The sequence below is a fragment of the Durotheca rogersii genome, assembly GCF_024521655.1.
Source record: "Durotheca rogersii strain YMJ 92031201 chromosome Unknown GGS23scaffold_9, whole genome shotgun sequence".
NCBI classification, from domain to species: domain Eukaryota; kingdom Fungi; phylum Ascomycota; class Sordariomycetes; order Xylariales; family Xylariaceae; genus Durotheca; species Durotheca rogersii.
The window spans coordinates 1,217,377-1,235,956 of NW_026251240.1; the positions used below are offsets into that span (position 1 = coordinate 1,217,377).

Consider the following 18,580-nt stretch of genomic DNA (forward strand, 5'->3'; position numbering starts at 1 on the left):
CTTACCATGTGTGGATATGTATATATGAATAGATCTTACACATCGGCGATGTCCTAGAGGAGAGAAACACGATGGATGACCTCAACTTGCTGATCTATATGCCGTATAGTTGCCGTCGTACATATGCAGATCTGTGCCTGTCGAGGGAACGGGCATTGCTATGGCTTCCTACACATGTGTAGGTACCTACAGAACTACCTACGCGTACAGGGAAAGCTTGATCGCCTACCTGTATACACTCACACTCCCTCGCTCACTCTCCCTCACTCACTTACACGCTCACTTACACGCCTCACACCCCTCTCCCTCTCACCGTTTAAACTGGCAGACTCCCGCAATTGGGCATGAATCGCGATGGGGTCTCTGGCTGTTTCAAATTAGCGAATCCTGAAGGCTATACCTAAAGAAGCTAAATCCCGTTGCACTGGACGAGAAAATTGACGTCCCGAACTGACCATGATCGACAGGCATTTCCCCGTCCTTAGCACGATGCTGTGAGGAGCATCACGATATCACCGGCAAGCCAAGACCCCTCTATGCTCGCTCTCCTAATCTTCTGGGCAGATGGGTTTCCCCGAGCACGCTTGTTGACGTCCAATTTGCGTCTTGTTCCACTAAACACGGATACGATTATGCATGAACTCTCCCCTTCCTCTTCTCCCCTCTCTCTCTCTTCCTGTCTCCCGGGGGGTGGCAGGCAGAAAGCTAGCTGGGGAGAAGTCGTGAACCTTCGAAACGAAGGACCAACGGGCTGGAAACTCACTCTTTCCATGCAGTAGTGTACATGTAGGTTATAGGTATGAGTGTGTACGTGTGTGTGTGTGTGTGTGTGAGGCAGCACCCTGACGTTTGTGAGGTCTCGCTGCAGGTCATCCTTAAAAATATCCTCTATTACATCAACTTGCGTACGGCAGATACAACTACACGATACCCCCGCCTGCGCGTATATGAGTAAGGTCTCTTGATGCCGGGAGCATCCAGCGCTTCTTCTTGGGCTTGTTCCTTTCGCACAATCACTTGTCGCTGTCTACCTAACACAGCACGTCGGTCCTCAACTTAATTGGGAGGATGCCCGTCTCCACGGAGAAGGTTTAACGTTGCCGCCAGAGGTGCGCGGACCGCAATCTCACGAGGAACATCAGTTTACCTTGGGTGGTCTCGGAACCAGGAAGGATACCTACCTTTTCCATACTAGTGGTGGGGTTCCGTAGGCACATGCTCCTCCAGCTACACGGCCTCCCAGCGAGGCGCCGCGTAGGTTATGTACAATACATACCTACATAGGTACCTAGCAGCTTCGTCCTCTTAAGTCCCTGCGGGGGACCTTGTCGGCATTCCTAACCCGTGCACTTGTTGCGGAGGCTGGCGGGCGGGCGGGATATCTCGACAAGAGTCCTATCGCTGGAACCAAGGTGCCGACGCCAAAAGGCACAACTTGTCTTGTCGGCATGACAAAGGGGGCGGAGGGGTGGCATTTCATCAGGCGGGGATCTCGGATCCTGCAGCACAGGGGAGCCTGTGTGTGTACGTACATGCCTACATCCGCTCGAGGCCTACAGCTAACCCTATGATGCCATTTACTCTGCGTCGCAAGTCACGAGTGGAGGGCACCGTAATTTGACCACGAGTGATACAGATTGATATCGGCCTTCTTGAGGACTTCCATGCATGCTTCTTCTCGATACCCCCCTGGCCTTTCCGATTGCCTTGGAGGCGTGTCACATGTCCACCGGGATGTGTGGCACCTCCCAGCCTGCGTATCGCTCTCGTGTACAGACATGTAGGCTGGATTCTCCCTTCTACGATGTAGGGTACCGGGAATAGCCCTGACACTCGTTAGCATAGCCGGCAAACATCCTCGTGGAAACGCTCCCAATTCATGCGATTTGTTCCTCTACAGCCGGCGGGATTCGGTCTGATGCCAACGTCGCCAATACCATTGGGCTGACCCTATTGCATGAGCCCTGCCATCGGGAGGGGAGGGGTGAAGGCTCTGTTACGAAGCGTCTGCAACTTGCGACTTTACTTGCGATCAGGCATGACATGGCGGATAAGTAGTGGTAGGCAGGCACATTCGATCCAGGATAGCGATCTTCCCGCTTTGACTGGAGACCACATGGAGGGGTTGCTGTCTATACAAGCGCGTAAACTCGAATGAGACAATATTAGCGGCCCAGCGTAGTCGAGCTCGTAGTCGGCAACCTGCTGAATGGATCTGTAGCGATCAAACGCTCCGGGGCGATCTTGAAGCGCCGAGAGATCACACGCATCCATTCCCAAAGCAGCATGCATCTCACCTGCAATATGCTCTCGTCTACAACCCAGGCCGACCGACTCTCGCTTTCCGCTCGCTATTAGCCGAAGTTGCGCGACGCTAGGGTAATTAGTTATAGTGGCCTCCATCCTTGGTCGCTACCGTTCGATTTACCTAGCAAAAGCACAAGATCGAATCGCGATTTCTCCTCATGATTTTCGTTACTGGCGGCTGGGATGAGAGTGGGTAGGTACTTAGTCGGGGAACGGCGTAGACAGGAGGGGGCTGGATCTTGTCGGGCGTTTTGATAGTCCCTTGAGGGATGACGGATCTGCCACCGACAGCACGTCACATGTGCATCCATCGATTCTGATAATACAGGCATCAGTTCATGTGCGCGTACCGCCTCCTCCGCAGCCCCCGAGAAGTAGGTCGAATACTAGATTTGCGAAAGGGACGGTGTAGGCAGGCGTAGCTACACCTCAACGTACCTATTGGTTAGGCACTTCCTGGCGGGATGACGAGATAAGAGACAAGGCGCCTACATTGCCTCCACCAGGCGCCTGTACGTAGGCCATGCATAGTGAAACCCGGGCACGACTTATACTGCCCCCTGTTTAAGTTTCCCGACCAACACTTGCTTAGAATCAACCGAACATGTGCCCATATGGGATGGATGTTCGCCAGGGATGTAGGTAGCCTACCTCCGTCCTCCCCTTGTTGTGTCTCTATGTTACGTAGCGGGTTGTGGGAATAGACAGACTGGTGGGCGTGGCTGATGTGGCTGGCTGGCTGGTGCCGCGCTGTCGTCCAGTGTCTCGGTCTAGGAACAAAACAACAAAAATAAAAGCACCGCCCGGCATCCAGACTTGTTTCGCCGTATAACAGGTATACTGCCTCGACCCAACTGGTTGTGTGAGACTCGATGAAACCGGGGAATCCCCACGTCGTCTGCATACGGCACGAAGGCATTGGGTACAGAGAGGCTTCTAAGCAGGAGATTTCTCCGGGACAACCATGTGGCCCTGCTATGTCGGTACGCTAGGCACCTAAGGCGGCGATGTAGGCAGGCAGGCAGGCAGGGCAGAGGTTCCAAGGTTCTTCGGGGTGCCTTGAGATGTAGGCACATACATCTATATAAGGCACCTCATAGTTGCGCTGCGAGGCTTCAGCAGGCGGGAGGGATGTATAGAGGTTAGGTAGGCACCTAAGGGTATAATAGCATAGGAGGACTCTAGGTAACTTTGGACTACTAATGCCTTGGGCGCCCCGGCCGGAGGTACTGAGGAGGTGACCGGCTGGATACGGATATTTGCAAGGCGTCGAGAGGTGAACGTAAATAAGGTTGGCCTGGCCAGTCGGCAGACGAAATGGCCGCCAGTCCCCGCGACCAGGTCTAGGAGATTATCTGCATTAGGTACCTAAGCACTTGGTAGTTAGATACCTAACTTGCCTAACCTGCCCTCTCCAAGGCACTGCCCTTCGGTACCTAACCTACCTGCCTATGTGGGTACCCCTCGCAGGTATTTTAGGCATTTTCCACACCGTGCACTGGCGAGCGAGAACCACGACAGGGCCGGGGTCAAGCTTTACCCCTTCCTAACTTCAGGTACCTAGGTCAAGGTATGGAAGTACCTAGGTGGTAGGTACCTACCTCCTAGCTTATCCCCCGATATCTTCTGTTTCCATCTCGATCACATCAACATCGCGGTGCAACCCCGACTCGTCTTCCCAACCCACCCTCCCTTTTGCCTGCGTCTGCGGTACCCTCACCGTCGACATATTCCTGCGACGTACCTTAATACAGCCCATATTAACACATGCATACTGGTCCACTACCGACCTTCATTTCCTAGGTTTCCTTTCTGCCACATGGTGGACGCACACGGCCGTATTGGGGTGCGGTACGCAGCTGTTTGGTCGCCTCTTCCGCCGCTCTGCGATACTTCACGACACGCCAGCAGCAACCACTATTGGACCGAGTTCGGTACTGCCTTACTAAACCCTCTGCCTCCTTCGTGTTACCCGTCTGCCCTAGCCTCATATCTCATAACTCCGCCGAAGCCACTGTTTCTGTCCGCAAGCCGCGGCCGAAGCTTTCGTCTCGTAGCCGCGCCAGACGACGCTGCAATATCCCGATGGATCCCTTCGCTCCCACCCAGGAACCCGACGAAGGTTATTCCGAGCATCCCCTGAATCCCTCAGACCCGGGCAGCCTCGCGAGTAATGCACCTCTGCCGGTCAAGCAGTCGCCCGCCGACATACCGGCATGGCTGTCCGCCCAATTACCCACCCTATCGGTGCACCAAAAGACTCGTATGATCACCCTCATCTCTTTCTGCTTTCCCCATAGCTTCGTGTTGTTATCGCGGGGAGAAGCCGGTCTGATATCGCTTTACTCCTAATTCTCGCTTCCGCCGTTCTTCCTCTCTGACGCAGCCATTTGGATTTGACAGGTCTCGCCATGCTCATCCTCAACGAATTGCCTACCACTGTCATCGCAGACATCGTCTCGAACGAGCTGAATCCCCGTCTCTATATCGACTTCGTTCAGCGGCTACCCCCGGAAATATGCCTCAAGATCCTTGGCTACCTGGACCCGGTGTCCCTGATACACGTTGCGATGTGTTGCAGGGGCTGGTACGAACTAGCTGTTGATCGCAAGCTGTGGGAAAGGCTGTTCTACCTGGAAGGGTGGAAGGCTATACCGTCCGAGATCATGGCCGCGGAGCAGCGGATGAACGAAAGCATCGCTTCTTCTCTCATCTCGCCTCAGAGAGCCCGTCTTCTCGGAGACGGCCACGTCAGCAAGAAGCGAGCCGTGTCGGAATCAACGGCACCAGACGATGAGGATTCCGAAATGGTCGATGCCGATGCACCCGCAGCACAGGAATACCCGCATGCTCAGTTTACCGGGATGAGCCTCTTCGGCGGTCCTCAGCCCGGCGGAAGCAGCTTGTCCGCGCAGAGTAATACCAGTATCGTTCAACATATGGGTAACCTAATGATGAAATCACCTAGTCCGGTGCCAGATTTCAGGGGGCTGCCCGCCTCTCGGGGATACAACGGCAAGGGTAAAGGTAAAGCGACACCTGATTTCTCGGAGCCTTTGCGTTCTATGCTCCCAACCACCCCCGGTTTTCCTGGCCGGTCTAAGTCCATGCTCTGGATTTACGACGCGAGAGACGGCAGATTCAAGATTAGCTGGAAATACTTATATACGATGAGACGAAGGCTGGAGCAGAATTGGGATCGTGGCCGATATACAAATTTCCAATTGCCCCATCCGGAACATTTAGAAGAGGGCCATAACGAGTGCATCTACAGTCTTCAGTACAACGCCGACTATCTCGTCAGTGGTAGCCGCGATCGCACCCTACGGATCTGGAATTTGCGCACCCGACGCCTCATACGACCGCCCTTACGAGGCCATCTAGGATCAGTTCTCTGCTTACAGTTCGACTCGGACCCTGACGAGGATCTCATTGTTTCCGGGAGCAGCGATTCCGACGTGATTCTGTGGAGGTTCTCCACAGGCGAAATTCAGCAGCGACTTCGAAACGCCCACAAGGAATCTGTGCTGAATGTCAAGTTCGACAAACGCATCCTCGTAACCTGCTCGAAGGACAAGACCATCAAAATCTTCAATCGGGTGCCGCTGCGCTCTGGTGATATGGGATATGGCGATGGCGTCAATCCCGTCCCGGTGAATCTGAGGAATTACGGTTACGATGATTCGCCACTAAATCAGCTCGCCATTAAGCCGCCGTATACGATGATCGCATGCCTCGAAGGCCACGGTGCCGCCGTAAATGCGGTGCAGATCTGTGGTCACGAGATTGTCTCGGCGAGCGGTGACAGACACATCAAGGTGTGGGACTGGCCGAACCAGAAATGCCAACGGACTTTTCTAGGGCATAACAAAGGGATTGCCTGTGTCCAGTACGATGGCAGACGCATTGTTAGTGGGAGCAGTGACAATGAGGTCAAGGTATTCGACCGCGAAACAGGCGTCGAGGTGGCGAGCTTGCGGGCGCACAGTAACCTCGTTCGGACGGTACAGGCCGGGTTTGGTGACCTCCCTTACAGCGTCGAACAAGACCAGCTAGAGGCGAGAGCTGTCGATCAGGCGTACTTCAAGGCTTTGCGCGCGGGTGATCTGACGGAGGCGCCGTCGCTAAGGCATCGACCCTATAATGCCGGAAGCCGGCGACCAGAGGATATTACGGCTTATGGGGCCAAGTTACCTCCTGGCGGCGGCGGCGGGCCGTATGGTCGCATCGTCTCCGGTTCGTACGATCAGTCCATTATAATATGGCGACGGGATCGCGAGGGTGTCTGGAGAAGTGCACATACCCTCAGACAAGAAGAGGGTGCGGCAGCCGCTCTCAGGCAGAAAACATCCGCCTCTACTTCGGCTGCGCAACCGACGTCGTCTCTAACCCCCGAACCTAGAAACGCCTCCTCTATGAGCCCACCGCCGGCCCTCCCGCAAACAACGTCAACCTTCACCCATGTCGAGCACCCTATTATCGCTACTATCACCCCTCAAACTACAGCTTCTTACACTCAAATGATTGACACCTACGTGCCCCTAGGGCCGACCGCTCTTCAGCAAGCCTTAGCCGCCTACCCAACGATGCTGACTTACCAGACCCACATCGCAGACGCCATTGATCGCGAGCCAAACGCAATGGTCCGCTCTGATCTTCGACAGGTCGTCAACATGGCCGTGGTGAGGGCACATATTGCTCAAAATCGCATCAGGGAGTCCGTACAGCAAGCTCTTGCTGTGACGCCAAATCCCGGTGACCTATCTCTCGGAATGCCGGCGCAAGTAAGCACCGCAATAGCGGGCACACCCAATCCTTCTTCGGCCATGGAACACGGCTCGACTGGCAACGGCGGCGGCCCACCGCCGAGCCTACATGGCCAACAGCAACCTGGCCAGTTGCATTCCCAACTCCAGGTTCATGGGCATCAATACCAGCACCCTCATATCGCACAGGCCGACACTAGCCCTGCCAGGATCTTTAAATTGCAGTTCGATGCGCGGCGGATTATCTGCTGTAGCCAGACAAGTACTATCATAGGCTGGGACTTTTGTAACGGGGATCCGGATGTCGAAGAGGTCTCGGCGTTTTTCGCGACCATAGAGTAGAGGTCGGTGAGCACGTCTCAGGCCACGCTCGCGTCTTTCTCACGCGCGGTCTTCGGGAATACGCCAATAAGGAAAAGTCACCGTGCTTGGGTATTGCAATCGATAGCAACGACGTAGCGTAATACAACATGTTTTGCCTAAAATACAGTACAGCGTAATGCATAACCTCCACCCGTTCCCTGGACCCCTTGAGTATTGTACCAAACTCCCGTAACTCCCGTACCCAGAGGGTTCGCCGCGTAGTCTCAGTCCACTCCACGTTCTGCCCATAGTATTCGTTGCCGCCGCGGGCGGTAGCCCATCACCGGGCGGCCTCCTGGACCTTGGCGGCGGCGGACTGAGGGGGCTCGTCGATGAATTCGGGGACCTCCTCGCGCATGAAGTCGGGGACGGCGCCGGCGTCGAGGCCGGCCTCGTGCTCGAGGTCGGCGCCGAGGAGCTCGAGCTCGGCGTCGAGCTCGGCCTCGTCGACGTCGTCGGGGAGCTCGTAGCCGCGGCTGAGGGACTCCTGGATCTCGTTGCCGACGTCGAGGAGGTCGGCCATGTCGTCCTGGAGGCGGTCGATGCGGTCGAGGTCGACCTTGCCGTACTGGCGGCGGAGCTCCTTCTGGGTGGTCTGCATGGCGTCGACGGTGGTCATGACGCCGGCGAGGTTGTCTTGGAGGGCCTGGGCCTGCTCCATGTTCCAGACCTGGCCCTGCAGCTGGTCGCGCTGGGCCTCGTACTGCTTGCGCCGCTGCAGCACGCGCAGCGCCTTGGCCTTCAGCGCCGCCTTGCCCGGGCCCTCGCGCATCTTGCCCAGCTTCGCCTGGTACCCGCCCAGCTCCGCGTTGAGCGACGCGATCTTCACGTCGACCGACGAGATGCGCCCGTCGAGCGTCGAGATGGCCGAGTTGAGCGTCGGCTTGGGCGCCTTGGGCGCGCTGCCGAAGAGCCGGTTCATGGTGGTGAGGTGTGGTCAGTCAGACGGTCGGTCGGTCGGTTTGTCGGGTGTGGAGGGGAGGGAGGAGGAGGAGCCGCAGGCGGGTTGAGTTTACGTGTGTGCTTTTGGCACGGTAGGTAGAAGGATAGGTGTCAGTCTTTAATCGGAGCGGTTGCTGTCGTTGTTGGAGTAGGTAGAAGACCTCAGGGTGTAGACTGTATGCGGTGGGCGTAGGCAGGCAAATAGTAGGCCTCCCACTGAGGTCGGCCAAGTGGTGGGTAGGGTGGGTTATGAGGAGGCAGGCTGCCTAAGTGGCGGCACGGAGTGGGATGGACACAACCGGCCAGGTGACAGGAATAATAGTGGGGTATATGGCGGGGGTGTTCAATTACCGGGATAGTGTAGACCAGCTGGCAATACGCCATGTTCGAAACTGGACAGGTGCCAATCACTACCTGTACCCAAATTCGAAGAATACATGCCGACGTCTACAACTCTATCAACTCACGACCTCACATGTAAAAACAACACACAGGTTGAATATGCCGGTATATCTTCATCTCTCTCACATATTTCCGTCCGACACATCCTAGTACGTCACAATAAAATAAAAATATTTTCTAACTGCAACAATCTTGGGAAGCGACGCGCTATACCTCAGCTCACGTAGCCCATCATCCATCATGGCGTCTGGGTACCAATCCAAAGTGGCAGCGACGTGCAAGTGAGCAGGTCTCCTTCACGGCTACATGATCCTTGGACATATGCGACGCCGACGGCATCGAATGAAGACCTATGTATATCTCGCAGTTAGTCGGCGTCTCTTCACGCGACTCGGCAACAAGAAAGCGCCGGTGCTACTCACGAATCGCCGCAGTCCCAGCTCTGTGTGATGGTGAGGATGCCTAGGCTGCGCTCAAATCGGAATGCTGCTGCGGTCGTCGAGCTGCCCTCCGCCCTGGACTTGCACGTTCCTTCGAATGTGTCGTTTTGGTTCGTTGAAGGCGAGCAATCAAATACGTCGGCGTTCGCCATATTCCTCAATGTGAACGATGGCCCCGTATCCGACGACGGCGAGGCGGTCGATCCGGGAGCGAGTATATATTGGCGGTGCCATTCCTCGAGTTGCCACGATTGGTATGTCTTCGAGTTATCCGCGCAGGAGGATCCCGCTCCTAGGTGAGCCCGGCTGCCTTTCGTGGTAATCGCAGGGCTGGTTTCGTTCAACGCACAACTCGTGCCGCTCTCCTCGGTTGTCGTGCAGCCCATACCCAGAACGAGCGACCCCGTCGCCAAGGCACTCGACCTATGCCAGTGATGTCAGCTTTCCGACGTCATTCTCTTTTCTGCCAGAGAGAATTTGACTAAGACCATGAAAAATCCTCACCCGCTTGCATCCGAGCAGTCAAACGTGTGAGATACATGCATGGTGCGATTCTTCCAATCTAGGGCAAAAGCAACTGCTGTGTCGTAGGTCGCTCCGTTGCCGGCCCAGATGCAATCGCTCCAGATGATATTCCCGTCCTCGTACCGCCCTTCCCACGATTCTGGCCATTCTGCGACGCACTCGAAAAATGTGCCCTGAGCGCGAGTTCCTGGCACTATGCTGACTGCCACCGTGGCAAGCCCGTTGTTCTTGCTCGGATCGGCGCCGTCAAACCTCGCGGCGCCTACGCGCCACTGGTAGGTCGGCGTGCTGCAAACTCTCGAAGCATTCGCCCCAGAGGTTAGCGACAGCGCCGCCGCGAAAGCGATGAGGCCGTTTTTCATCGTAACGAGTGCCGCAGCTGCTTCGAAGCTTATTGTGAGATATAGGTTATGGCGAAATCCCGCTACTTACGCCGTTGAGCGACGATAAAAGTGTGTCGATCGGCTGTCCACGAGCGATTCGTCCAGTATCTAGGTAGTTATACCGAGCATGGTGAAATGCCGGAAGTTCCTCATCGTTGCATCGCAATCTACATGAGTGAGCTGAAAATTAATTCTATTTTGCCGCTTGATTAGAGTACGACGATGAGGGTGCTTTCATTTTCTTTTCGCTTCTTTTTGTGCCAGCCAAGGCTAGTCGTCTATATCCTCTAGGTGGAGGGGGGATCGTATTAGACGAAATGTGTTTACATGTACGCTGCTAGCCGAGCGTGTTCCATCATGGCCGAGAAGTTAATACAACTTCTGGGTTGATAAGGCCCTCTTCAGTTGCACTTGATGACTCGCGCGCTCTGTTGTTCAGGAGCAAGACACGAGGGGAAGGATGGATTAATCAGGGGGGCAGCGAATTGCCCGGCTTATTATCATTCCAAATCTCTCGAGAATAATAACCATGGTGTGATAACCAAGAGACCGGTTGATTGGGAAGGACATTTACCCGGTATATTGACTATCCTTGGCTTGAACTTACAAGCGAATTGTGAACGATGGGGATAGTTGGACGGCATTCTCTTCAGGAGGGACGACTAGTTTACCTATATAGGAGTTGGGGTCTGGGAAACCATGCCAGCAAAGAGGCCCAAAGTCCAGATTTTTTCTCACCGAAAGCAGACATCTCTCCCACCAGCGCCAGCTATTTCGTGAATCGACCGGATAGGGCTTTATTTAAGATGTACTGGACGACCCTGGCCCTGACGCTGCTGGCGCAAGGCGCCGCTGCTCAGCAGATGATCCGTTTCGGCTGCTCTCAGCTCGTCATCGAGCGTCTCGATCCTCTGGTGAACCCCGGCCTGAGCCCGTCGCCGCACGTCCACCAGATCGTGGGGGGCAACTCGTTCAACGCGAGCATGGACCCGGCGGACGTCGACCCGGTAGCGGACTCGACGTGCACGAGCTGCACGTTCTCGGAGGACTTCTCGAACTACTGGACGGCGGTGATGTACTTCCGGGCGCGCAACGGGACGTACCGGCGGGTGCCGCAGTTCCCCAACGTCGGGCTGCGCGCGGTGGGCGGCATCACGGTGTACTACATCCCGCCGTACGACGGCCGGACGACGGTGACCGCGTTCCGGCCCGGGTTCCGCATGCTCGTAGGCGACGCCGAGCTGCGCCGCTCCGAGGGCATGCAGCGCCAGCTGTGCCACCGCTGCTACACCACCGCCGACAACAAGGGCGTGGCCGGCGTCTCCGGCGGCGCCCCCTGCACCGGCGACGACACCCAGAGCCTGCCCCCTCAGCCCTGCCCCGGCGGCATCCGTACTACCATCACCTTCCCGACCTGCTGGGACGGCAAGAACCTCGACAGCCCCGACCACAAGAGCCACGTAGCCTACCCTCGAGAGGGGACTTTCGAGTCTGTAGGCGCCTGTCCGGATACCCATCCCGTGAGGTTGCCCCAGTTGATGTACGAGGTTATGTGGGATGTAAGTTATCGTTTGTTTCTCTTCTCGCTCTCTGCTTTTCCGTTTTCTGTTGCAGATCACTTGGTGGGACTCTATGTGCTGATAACACGAATCGCAGACGACGCCCTTCAACGACCCGGAGCTGTGGCCCGAGGACGGCTCGCAGCCGTTCGTCTGGAGCACCGGCGACGAGTGAGCTTTCCCACTTCTCCCTCTGCGCTTTCCTTATAGACCGTTCGCGGGATATTAGGAGCTGACAACCCGGGTTTGCAGGAGCGGGTACTCGCAGCACGGCGACTACATCTTCGGCTGGAAGGGCGACGCGCTGCAGCGCGCCCTGGACGCGCGCTGCAACAACGCCGTGTGCAGCCAGCTCCGGACCCAGTCCTCCGAGGAGGCGATGCGGTGCACGAAGCCGCAGACCGCGGTCGAGGACGTCGACGGATGTAAGTGGCGCCCTGGCCCCCCAAGCGCTCTAGCGACCGATGTGGCATGCTGACAGTGTGATTAGGGTTGGCGAGTATCCCGGGCAGAGAGGCGGCCGCGTAGAAGATCGGCGAATATACGTTGGTGATAGCCTACGTATATGCCTACGTACTGGCGGAGGGGGGAGACGGCGTGTGGGCATGCCGGCGATATTAGAGAGGACGCGTAGGCCGTAGTGAAATAATGACAGGTCCCTACCCCTTTCGCACCTTGCTGGCGCTCCCATGGGCCCCGTCGGCTTGGTACGAAGCAATAGTTTTCTGCAAGAAAATGATAAATCGGAATATAGAGGTGATGGCTAGTGCCTCCTGCACCAGTCAACCCTCACATTGATATGTGTGAATATGTACAAGTCGTACAACGCCTCAACATGGGTCATGGATTGACGGATTAATAGGTATTGTAGGAATGCATTCACGCAGGAGATTGGAGTACATGTTATTGGGCTGCCAAGATGATTCCTGCTTGGGACTACTGACCTTGGTGCCCCTGGACGCCGCCGGTTGGCCTGTAGGAACATGTTCACCCAGACGATGTGAGCAGCGCCGGGCAGTGGCCCTCGCCAACACTCTCAAGCCACCTCGTTAGATTACATGCGTTTCGTAGCTCACATACATAGAGCGGCTGGCTTTGATGTCCAAAACCAGAATGCTAAGCTCCAGCCTGCATATTCACCGGCCAGGGGGCTTCAGTTGCATCTTGTCGCGCCCTTCTCTCCTCCTCTTGCTTTTCTTGGGCGTCCACGCTCTCGTCCTCTCCCATTGGGGCCATCTCCTTCCTTTTACCTCGCGGGACGTCAGATACATATGGTTGACAGAGGAGAGAGAAAGCCTGGCTGTTCGTCGTGGGATCTCGGCGGTAGGGAACACGATGCAATGGCTTCATAGATAGTTATCGTAGCTTCGTGTATATTTTCGTTTGTTGCGCGGGCACGGATGAGCACGTTGCAATTGGAGGCCGAAATGACGACAGTATAGGAGTGGATGCCATTTGTGGTGATGTGTTCATCGTCTTGCGTGTTGCCATAGTCACGTAATAATATACTACACTCTATAACATAATAACGCCCATTGTCTGTATTACTATGGCCTGTCTCTACCTTACTTACGAATAGAGTATTATTCTTCAACGTGCATCGAGCATTTGCGCCGTTAGCCACGTCGTCGCTCTTCCTACTTCCCAGCTTTTTTCCCCTTTAGCTAGACAAAGAAACTTAGTGGCCTGGAAGCGAGAGAAGAGCAAAATGCCGTATCCTTTCCGTTACAGCTCCTGGTCATCTACATCAACTCCTTGCCTAGAGATAGGTATTTCTTCGCCACAATATCATGACAATATGTATGTGGTATTATTAATACTCTCCTGTGAATACTTCCTAGTATACCTACCTATATGTACTGCATGTTGGGGTTGCATTTCGAATTCCGAATAAGGTGATCGCCCTTGTGCTTTTATCAGCCACCTTCACCAGTAATTTATCCGCAAGCATCTGTCAGTTGGGGGAAAACGTTACCATATTACTGGGTATGTGAATACGTGGGCTCTCAAAGTAATGGTCCGCAGCAACCTCCAGAGAGCGGATGGCTATTAATCGCGGTGTCGTGAGGAACGAATATGCTGCCAGTATTATTACAGGTAGGTAATATCTGCCTGCCGCGGCTCTTAGAAATAACACACACCAGACTGTTTACCATGGACGATACTTAATATCGCAGGAAGAACTGTCAGTTCGGGACGGGCCTTGGCCAGGCTTCCTGGGCTCCCTTATAAACACCAAGTTTGGGCCAGGGCAATTAGACGCGAACCGGCATGGCATGGGCGGCCGCCTCGACCAACGCGGCGAACGGCGGGACGCCTCTCTGCACTCGCACAGCGGCTCGTCCAGACATGCCTCCTGCTCGGGCGGCGGCGGCTAGGTGCATGTCGCGCGCGCTGCTCTTCCAATCAAGCGGCTGCCACGCTACGAGCGCGAGCTCCCATGCCACGCTGCCGGCAGCGCTCACCACCGCGTCTCCTCCCCCCTCCGCGAATCATCGCCCAGCGCCGGGGATTTCCATCCTCGTTGTCGGTGGCAACGGACGCCTACATACGCGTAGCTAGAGAGAGAGAGCGCTGCCAGCGTGGTTCGGTTCCGGCATGCCACGACGCATGCGATGGCAGCCAGGACCTGGCCGAACCCACAGAGTAACCGGTGTCGGGGGGGGGGGGGTTGTTTTCGCCTGGGTTTCCCGCAGATCCGCCTACATCCATACTCGTTGCTGTCGCCCCGCCTCCCCCGAGCCCTCTCGTCACCACGAGGGAACTATGGTGTTTCGTCGCGCAGGGCCTAGAACCTGATAGACCGGATTCCCTTGGGCCGGGACTCCGTCCGCGCGCGGCAACTTCCTGGCCCTCGCTCGACTCCTCCACGACCGACCTGCCGGGATAATGGGAGGTGTATCCTTGGACGTCACGGTCGAAAGACTTCTCTTCTCTGTTTCTTTATCTGGCTCAGACCTAGTTACACGGCAGAGCCGGTGAGACCTCTTCGCTCGCCGCTTTTATGTAGCACCGGCTTGCGTTCTGCGCCGGGTACGCTGCGTATGTACGTAGGCAGGTTGCGCCATGATGGCCTCCCGAGGAGTCGGCGGCGGCGGCGCGCGCGCAAAAGTTCGGTGCATCCAAGAGGTGTCCCGCGGATCGCCACCGCGCTATGCTCGAGATAGAGATGAGTTTATCTCGTTTATACGTGGCGAGACATCAGGGTTCGGGGTAGTGGGAGGAGGAGAATAACGGGATATGGTAGACAGTGTGAAGCCACCCGACTCTTCGATCGAAGCTACTGGAAGTCGAAAGGATGGGGAAGCTGACGGTGGTGAGGAGTGAAATAGCTGAGATGGCAACATCGACTGGCTCTGAGGCCGCGTGACTGAGTCAAGTGCTCCTTGTATTCTCCAGCACTGCTGCTTACGGTCAGCCAGCCTCACCTTCCTAGACAACTGTAGCCGGGGAGAGAGGGTTATACACCTTGTGAGGTGGCGGCTAGGGTAGAGATGGGTTTTCCGGATACGGATTACATTCGGGTGAAACTTCCTGAGCTAGCAGTCTTACCCGAGGCTTTCCTTTTTCCCTTCCTGTCCAGTGTCTTAGATCTAATGCTCTAAGCGATTTCGGTTGCGATCTAGACAATGCGCTCCACAGATGATCGAGAGTCGTGATCCAATAGGGGACCGCACGCGTTGAGTGGTCTATAGTTGCTAATGTGCTATATACTCTCTTGATGCCGTAAGGTTGAATCGGTCTTCCCCAGGTTCTTAGTGCTCTCTTCTTATCGTGAAGAGCCGTGGGCCAAGTGTCTCATTCCGAGGGAGCCGTCGAGCACCTCTCCGTAAAGCTGAGCGTCTCCGGCGGGGCGCCAGGCGTCTGCACATCGACGGTGTGAGGAATCCAGACTCCGCCGTAGTCCCGAGATCATCGTGGGTTTCGGTGAAGGTGGCTTCACCCCACAATACTTGTCAGGATCGCTCTCCTTCTCGTCACACGTTCGCCACCAATAGCAGCTCGTAATCAGCAGGGCTTGGAGCTGGACTCGGCAGCTCGCACTACGCATAGGCTGGGCTAGGAGACGTCATGACGCCGATAATATACATGGTACAACCGTATGGTGCCAGCCAGACGACTCTGGGCAACGAAGTTCCCCATTCCCTCCTATTCCTTGCAGGCACACCTCTTCTCGTACAACAGTTGCCATTCGTTATCGAGCATCCCTCCTGCATTAGGGGCCGAGCAGGTAGCCGGTGGCTTTCTGCACATGTACTCTCCATGCTTCGAGGGGGTTCGCAGGCCGCCAGGGTCATATTTCCTGGCCGTATCAGAAAATAAGAACTGGCTCTATAAGATATTATGGTAGGAGCTACTGCGTGCCGAGCCTCCCGTGACTAGAACCCGACACGTACGAGGCTCGCCGCGGACAATCCCGGTTGAGATCAGCCGAAAACCAGGGGCACGGTTAAGGTGATGACCCAATTCTTCAGTACCGGCGGCGTAAGCGGCGGGAGGTAAGCTCCGGCCGAGAGAGCTAGACTCTGGGGGAGAGCTGAAGAGGAGGCGCTCGTGATTGGGCGTGCCGAGCCTGGATCGGCGCCTCGTCCAAGCCTTACAAAAACAATACTGAGACAGGACGGTGGTGACCTGTACCGATCGAGAGCAGGACGATTTACATGACTAATTTAACGATGCAGGTCGAGTCACAGCACAATATGAGATGGCCACGTCTGAGAACTCGTCGTGGCTTGCCGTGTCGACGCCCCTCTCCTGCGGGGAGGGCAGGTTTCTCATAATCAACATTCATCTAGATCGGACGGGCAAGAGGGGCGGGTCACACCTCGCACGGCATGTCAAGGAAAAGGAGAAACTTTGTCTAACGTGCACCCCCTTCGGGAGGGAAGGGCCTGGGCGCCTTGATTCGGGGAGAGGCGCGCGATCGGCTTTGGGCACGAAGGCCAGCGAGCGTAAGAGGTAGAAGAGAGAGGGGGAGGGGGGCACGCGTCGTGGACGTCTATATAAGATCCCCCAGGACGCTCCCACCTCAGACTCAGTTCTCCAGGCTAACCCAGTCGTTGTCCTCTCGTCCACACACACACCCACATACTTCTCTCCCGACTCACCAACTTACCCTCCTCGCTTCTCAGGTTCCATACCTCTTCCACAACCTCGCCCAACATGCAGTTCAGCAAGCTCGCCACCCTCCTGGCCATCGCCACTGCTGCTGCCGCCGCCCCCACCGAGATCCAAATCCGCACCATCGGCTCTGGGTCCGGCCTTGGGTCCGGCCTTGGGTCCGGCTCTGGGTCCGACCTTGGGTCCGGCCTTGGGTCCGGCCTTGGGTCCGGCTCTGGCTCCGGCTCCGGCTCCGATCCCGGCTCTGGCTCCAACTCTGGCTCCGGCTCTAACTCTGGCTCTGGCTCCAACTCTGGCTCTGGCTCCGGCTCCGGCTCCGGCTCCGGATCCGGATCCACCACCTGCAGCAACAATCAGCAGTCTCAGGTGTGCTGCTCCGGCGGCCTGCTCGGCCTCGGCTGCCTCATCCAGATCCTCGGCTCTTCCTGCGCCGGGGAGGCCTACTGCTGCGACACGAGCGGGGGTGCCGTAAGCCGAACCCCTCTTTTCCCTCTCCCCCTTTTCTCCCCCCCCCTCTCCCTTACCGTGACTCTCTGTGATGACGTCGACATACTTACCCCCCTCGCGCGTACAGGGCACCCTCGTCAACATCGACCTCCTCAGCTGCCTTCACCTCTAAATGCCAAGGCAGAACCTGGAATCGGGAGGAGAGCAGAACCCCGGGTGTGCTGAGATGTAAGGGGGGAAAAGGGGCGACGATAGAGTGCTGAAGGAAGATGGAAGGGGGGGGAGGGGAAGTGGACATACGGCGGGAGGATATGCGGACTATGGGAGAACCTCATTTGTCTATTCGACCGGCAAGGACCTAGACCTAGAACCAACGCTCTTTTACCAGCTTCGTAAGTATAGGGCAATACACGCACGCACACACCACCGAAACTCTCTGCCTGTCGCGGGTCTCAATCCGCGGCCCCGGTGAATGCCCAGTCTGTCTTCGATCGTCGAGTATGCACCGCCTCCTATTAAGACATACAACCCCTTTACTGCCCCATGCCACAACAAGCAGTACCAGCCAAGGAAGGACTGCCCGAGGCCACGCGTTGCGATACCCAATAGCCGAGCAACAACTCCCCATTGAGAGGCGCGAGGCGTCTATGACACGATGGAGCCCTAGCAACGAGGCCAACAAGTGGTGGCCGATACCTATTAAAAGCCTTTGCTACACGGTGCAGCTCATAGCACTAGCCGTCGGACACGCCAGAGTGCGATGTCTCCCCGAGGTCTCCCCTGAGGGGGGAGGGTCAGTTTCCGCGCGGTATGATGTAGTCAGTCTACGCCCGTTACTTTTACCATTTCCCCGGATCCCAGCCTGAGAGACAGTGCGTTCCAGTCCTCTGAGTAAATCAATTTATCTCCGTTCTCTTCTTCTTTCGTATGTGTCTTCCACACGGCACCAACCATAGGCCTAATGCAAGCTCATCACACCAAGCAGAAGGCGGATAGATAACTCAGACCTTTGAGATCCCCACGTTCCGCCTCTGTGTCTGGCCGAGATACGGTAGGGGCTAACATTTAGAATAGGTATATTACTGTTTGGACTAGATAAGATAGTTGGCTACTGCTGTAAATTGAGACCTAGTTGTTGGGTTTCGAGGTAGATGTTTTATCTCCCTCCGGAAACCCCCCTTTTCACGGACGCCGCGCCCTCCCCTATTTACCGTGGGGGGGAGCCCGCGAGACGCAAGTGCCCTTGGAGAACTGCGAAATAGACATCCCCCCCCCCCCCCCGGTGCTCGATCTGTCGGGAGATGGAGCCTCTGCTGCGCCGCCCG

The 18,580-nt window shown here is 56.2% G+C and overlaps 5 protein-coding genes across 5 annotated transcripts; 3 read left to right on the plus strand and 2 right to left on the minus strand.

Annotated features, from left to right (window-relative positions):
* The first annotated feature begins 3,986 nt into the window (after window positions 1-3,986).
* Window positions 3,987-7,544, plus strand: GGS23DRAFT_567549 (WD40 repeat-like protein). The gene is made up of 2 exons (XM_051516344.1): window positions 3,987-4,570; window positions 4,711-7,544. The coding sequence occupies exons 1-2, from the start codon at window positions 4,393-4,395 to the stop codon at window positions 7,413-7,415; spliced, it is 2,883 nt and encodes a 960-aa protein (XP_051372261.1). The 5' UTR covers window positions 3,987-4,392; the 3' UTR covers window positions 7,416-7,544.
* On the minus strand, window positions 7,545-8,641 carry GGS23DRAFT_567551 (uncharacterized protein). The gene has a single exon (XM_051516345.1). The coding sequence runs from the start codon at window positions 8,356-8,358 to the stop codon at window positions 7,717-7,719; it is 642 nt and encodes a 213-aa protein (XP_051372262.1). The 5' UTR covers window positions 8,359-8,641; the 3' UTR covers window positions 7,545-7,716.
* Window positions 8,642-9,012: 371 nt separating this feature from the next.
* Window positions 9,013-10,429, minus strand: GGS23DRAFT_539438 (uncharacterized protein). Its single transcript, XM_051514802.1, has 3 exons — window positions 9,725-10,429; window positions 9,203-9,643; window positions 9,013-9,130 (listed from the first exon to the last, which is right to left on the minus strand). The coding sequence occupies exons 1-3, from the start codon at window positions 10,105-10,107 to the stop codon at window positions 9,019-9,021; spliced, it is 936 nt and encodes a 311-aa protein (XP_051372263.1). The 5' UTR covers window positions 10,108-10,429; the 3' UTR covers window positions 9,013-9,018.
* A 505-nt stretch (window positions 10,430-10,934) lies between these two features.
* Window positions 10,935-12,215, plus strand: GGS23DRAFT_605088 (uncharacterized protein; the record flags this gene model as incomplete). Its single annotated transcript, XM_051519704.1, has 4 exons — window positions 10,935-11,687; window positions 11,785-11,858; window positions 11,940-12,112; window positions 12,178-12,215. 4 exons carry the CDS (start codon window positions 10,935-10,937, stop codon window positions 12,213-12,215), a joined length of 1,038 nt encoding a protein of 345 aa, XP_051372264.1.
* Window positions 12,216-16,828: 4,613 nt separating this feature from the next.
* GGS23DRAFT_567562 (uncharacterized protein) lies at window positions 16,829-18,117 on the plus strand. Its single transcript, XM_051516346.1, has 2 exons — window positions 16,829-17,276; window positions 17,383-18,117. Exons 1-2 carry the CDS (start codon window positions 16,851-16,853, stop codon window positions 17,425-17,427), a joined length of 471 nt encoding a protein of 156 aa, XP_051372265.1. The 5' UTR covers window positions 16,829-16,850; the 3' UTR covers window positions 17,428-18,117.
* Window positions 18,118-18,580: the final 463 nt, after the last annotated feature.